The sequence below is a fragment of the Octopus bimaculoides genome, chromosome 7, assembly GCF_001194135.2.
Source record: "Octopus bimaculoides isolate UCB-OBI-ISO-001 chromosome 7, ASM119413v2, whole genome shotgun sequence".
NCBI lineage: Eukaryota > Metazoa > Mollusca > Cephalopoda > Octopoda > Octopodidae > Octopus > Octopus bimaculoides.
The window spans coordinates 44,655,133-44,659,377 of NC_068987.1; the positions used below are offsets into that span (position 1 = coordinate 44,655,133).

The 4,245-nt window shown below is 36.1% G+C and overlaps 1 protein-coding gene across 3 annotated transcripts in view; it reads left to right on the top strand.

Moving 5' to 3' along the window:
• LOC106882826 (serine/threonine-protein kinase SMG1) overlaps nucleotides 1-4,245 on the top strand; it is a 197,669-nt gene that overhangs the window by 70,268 nt on the left and 123,156 nt on the right. For all 3 annotated transcript variants that reach the window (XM_052969574.1, XM_052969573.1, XM_052969575.1), the window contains 3 exons: nucleotides 1,540-1,701; nucleotides 2,297-2,406; nucleotides 3,613-3,709. In XM_052969574.1, coding sequence (XP_052825534.1) covers nucleotides 1,540-1,701; nucleotides 2,297-2,406; nucleotides 3,613-3,709 — 369 coding nt within the window. The remainder of the gene's footprint in view (nucleotides 1-1,539; nucleotides 1,702-2,296; nucleotides 2,407-3,612; nucleotides 3,710-4,245) is intronic.

Consider the following 4,245-nt stretch of genomic DNA (forward strand, 5'->3'; position numbering starts at 1 on the left):
GCTGAGGACTGAACCTTGGTGGACCCCTACCTCTACCCAGAATTCTTCACTGTACTTGTTGCCAACCCTCAACTTACTGACAGCGTTTCTGTACATGGCTCGCACAGCTCTCACTAACCATTCTTCTATCCTTAGCTTCCTCATTGACCACCAGATAAGGGATCGGGGACCCTATCAAAGGCTTTCTCCATGTCAACGAAAGCCAGGTACAGAGGTTTATCTTCGGCTAGGTATTTCTCTTGCAGCTGTCTTACCAGAAATATAGCATCAGTGGTGCTTTTCTCTGGCACGAACCCAAACTGCATTGCTTGGAAATAAGTGAAGTTTGGCAACAGGAAGATATCTGTCCTTAGAAAACCTACCTTGACAAATTCTGCCTGACCCATGCAAACATGGAAAATTGGACGTTAACTGATCATAATGACAAAGCACAAAGTGCTTTCACTTGTAAAATTCTGAGTCCCCATGCAAGAATATCTGAATGTGTGTGTATCTACATAAGTATTATGATCACTGTTTGTGAACTTCATTGATTGTTTAGCAAAGCCAGAGATCTATTTCTATCTCAATATCTGCTTCATATCCACTAAGACATTTGCCTAAAACTATGGTATGAATTTAATTGTATAGTTATCAGTACACATGCACACACACACACACTGTTTATGCACATAAGTGTATCATGTGAGTGTGCATGTGTACATATATACATCAGTGTTGTTTTTTTTCCTTCCTGTTTTTCCCCTGCTATAATGGTTTGGGTGATGTTTATTGTGATCGTACTCTGTGGTTGGATATCCTTGATGCCAATCATTTTTTTTTTTCCAAGTAGGTACTTCATCCATATCTTTGCAGCATCATACTACTGAGTTATCAAGTTTTGTGTGAGACACAAAGACATCACTGCTCTCTAAGCAGTGTCAATGTGAAACTTACACATGACAGATTTCTGTACAGTTTCTACCTACCAAATTTAAGTCATAAGATAATGGGTAATCTGGGGCTATAATAGAAGACAATTTAGGCATCGAATTTGAAGTCATGTGGTTGTGAAGCAAACTTCTTAACCATACCTGCAACTATATATATATGATATGATATAATGAGCTTATTGTAAACAGTGTTTAGGTGCACAACAACTTGTTGGGAAAGGTGAAAAGAAGGGACAGAAAGCAGGCATATAAATCAAGTAAAGATAAACCCTCAATGAAAGCTAGAAGTACATGTACAGTGCACAAAACAAAACCTGACAGACAGAAAAGTGAGCAGTAAAAATGCTGTAAAGAATAAGAGTGCATAAGCATATCAGGAGTGGTGATGACAAATTTAGGGAAGCATGGAATTTTTAAAGTTAGGAACTGTCATGGATAGTTTATTCTATGCTTTGACAGTTATGAGCATGAAAAATGTTTCTAAAAGTCATGGGTGCTGTGTTGGTATCTGATTCTATATGTGCATTTATATTTGTCTTTATCACTTTTATCTGTTAATTAATACTCCATTACATCTTCATTTTTTTTTCCTTTCTTCTATTTACAGACACAGTAACTTCATTTCCAGTAGCAGTTTGCTGACTCAGAACACAGCTCTGGAAGGGTCTGTGCTAGCTGGTGTGAGTCCTGCTACATCTGGTCACTTTACAGCAATACTAAGGCTTCTTGTTGACATACTGTCTCTGAATATGGTCACCTATGACTGCAAGTGAGTATAGCAATGAGTCATTTCTCCAAAAGTAACTGAAATGAGGAGTGGCAATGTCATAGTGGATTAAGCTGCTAACAACAGAAATGAATACTGTGTCATTGAGCAAAGCACTGAATCTTATGTGCCCTACAGCAGCAGGGTAGATAGAAAAAGAAAAAATACATTGAGTCCTTGTCTTATGAACTGAGATGATAAGAATGGAGCTGGTTTTTCATGTTGGCACAGACTAGGAGTGCAATTGCCTATACATCCAGATCCCTTTTTTTAATCTGTGGAGCCAAACGTGCTTAAGTTTGATTTACTTCTTTTTCATAGATTTTCTTTTTCTGGTTATGATAATTTCTAAAGTAGCTTTGTATATTTAAAAGAGTAAAAATAAGTTGCTTGTCTTACTATTTCCAACTGGCACTAAAGCTACATTGCACTCTTCACTTGGAAATTTTCTGCACATATATTGCATTTGGGAGCTTACTATGTGTTCATTGCATATTGCAAAACTAATACTGATGGTGATGAAAGTAGGAGCAATACATTTATGTATTTGATCAGTTGTGGTGACTTTGACTAAATTTTTTGTTTATTCTTGTTTTAGATGCTTGTGCCTCAAGTGGTGTTCAGAAATTGCCAACACTCTCCAAACAAGCCAAAATGTATATCTGACCACAGAATTTGGAGAATTATTAAAGGCATTAATATGGCTTGGTAAGTAATATCACCTAATTTTGATTGTTGTATGAATTTTGATAGCAATTTATTGTTTTCACTTCCATTCTAGCAAAACATGAACCAAAATCTAAATGTTTCCTTTAGCTCTCATATTATTCTTTGCCTATTTTCCTGCGATACCTCTTGTATCCTTTAATTCCATGTCAGCCTCTTCCATTCCTTTTACTCTAGATTCTCCAAACATCAGATTTCAAAATATTATCTCACTTAAAAGCTTTGAGATCTGATTGTATATTCCCATCTTAATACATTCACTCCTTGTATACCCTGAAAGCCTAGTTTGTGAGATGTTAATATCTTAACTTTGTTTTCTGTAATGACCAGAAGAAACACCTTCTAAAGCAATTGGATATTTATATCCCATCTAAGTTCTTGTATATCTACTTTTAAAAATCTCATCTCAAGTGTATTATTATTCATTTTCTATACCCATTACAAAGGAAGTTTTAAATGCTGTATTAAACAGGTCTACAGTGTAATTCAATGAAGAAGTTGTCTGTACATCTTAGTAATTAAAGCAAAGTCTGAAGTACAGGTGTGGCTATGTGGTTAAAAAGCTTGCTTCCCCAATAACATGGTTTCAGGCTCACTCCCACTGTACAGTATTTTGAGCAAGTGCCTTCTACCATAGCTCCAGCCTGACCAAAGCCTTTTGACTAGATATGTAGATGGAAACTGAAAGAAGTCTGTCATGTATGTGTGTCTATCATCACATTTGTGTATACCCTTGTCTTGATGGCCTGTGATTTTATAAACAAACATCACTGTCATGCAAGCAATTTTGTTCGTTTCCAGTCTTCTATGAAAAACATCTGGCTGTGTGGAAATATTACCCAGCTTCTAAACAGATGAGGATTGATGACAAGATGGGTATCTGGCTGTAGAAAATCTTCCTCGGAAAATTCCATATGACCCATGCAAGAATGAAAAGGTGGACATCAAAACAATGAAAATGATTGTAGGGTAGCCTTTAAGGCTGGTGATTGAATGAAACTATATTGATATTTATATTTTGTTATATGTGAAATATGAGAACATGGAACCTGTGATACCAGCCATTGAGAAAAGAATATTTGAAAGAAGAAATGTTGCAGACTCCTTTATTGGTTTTATAATAGTGTGTGTTGGATGTACTTCTTAACTTGTGCTCTTTGACTCTCGTGAATCCCTTTGCTTCCACAGGTTATGATCAGGAACACCAGATTTGTCTGAGCGCATGCCAGTGTCTACACAATGTGTTGAAATCAAGCCCTTCCATTTCAGATGACATCTTAATTCGGTAATTATCTTTATTTTATTTATAAATTAGCAATGCATCCCGACATTGCCCGGGTATTATGATCTACAGCCACACTGTATTATTTGTTCCTTTCTTATGGGCAGAATTGGCACAGCTGATATATAGTGAACTGACGTAATGGAAGTTATCATTTGTTTAAAAGCGAAGTTGGGGAGGGTACAATTTGCATGGGTTTGCATGAAAGTGCTTTCTGTTCTTAAGAAGGATCACAAACTATGTATTGTTTCATCATATAAAAGGGGGTTAATATGATTTTGCCCAGAAATCACATTTTGAAAATTTAAATTTCCCCCCTGTCTCCACCACAATTTCTTAATTTGTAACTTCTTTTCGAATTGTTTTTTAATCCTTGTAGAAAAATACAGAGGTTACAAATCTGAAAAGTATTTTTTTTCTTTAAGTTTAATTTTTCTTAAAGAAACCTTCAATGCCCCTTCCCCTGCCTCGCCTACCTTTCACCTACTCACTTTCAAAAAGCTAAAAACACCCTATGTTTCACTTTCATCTGATGTTTC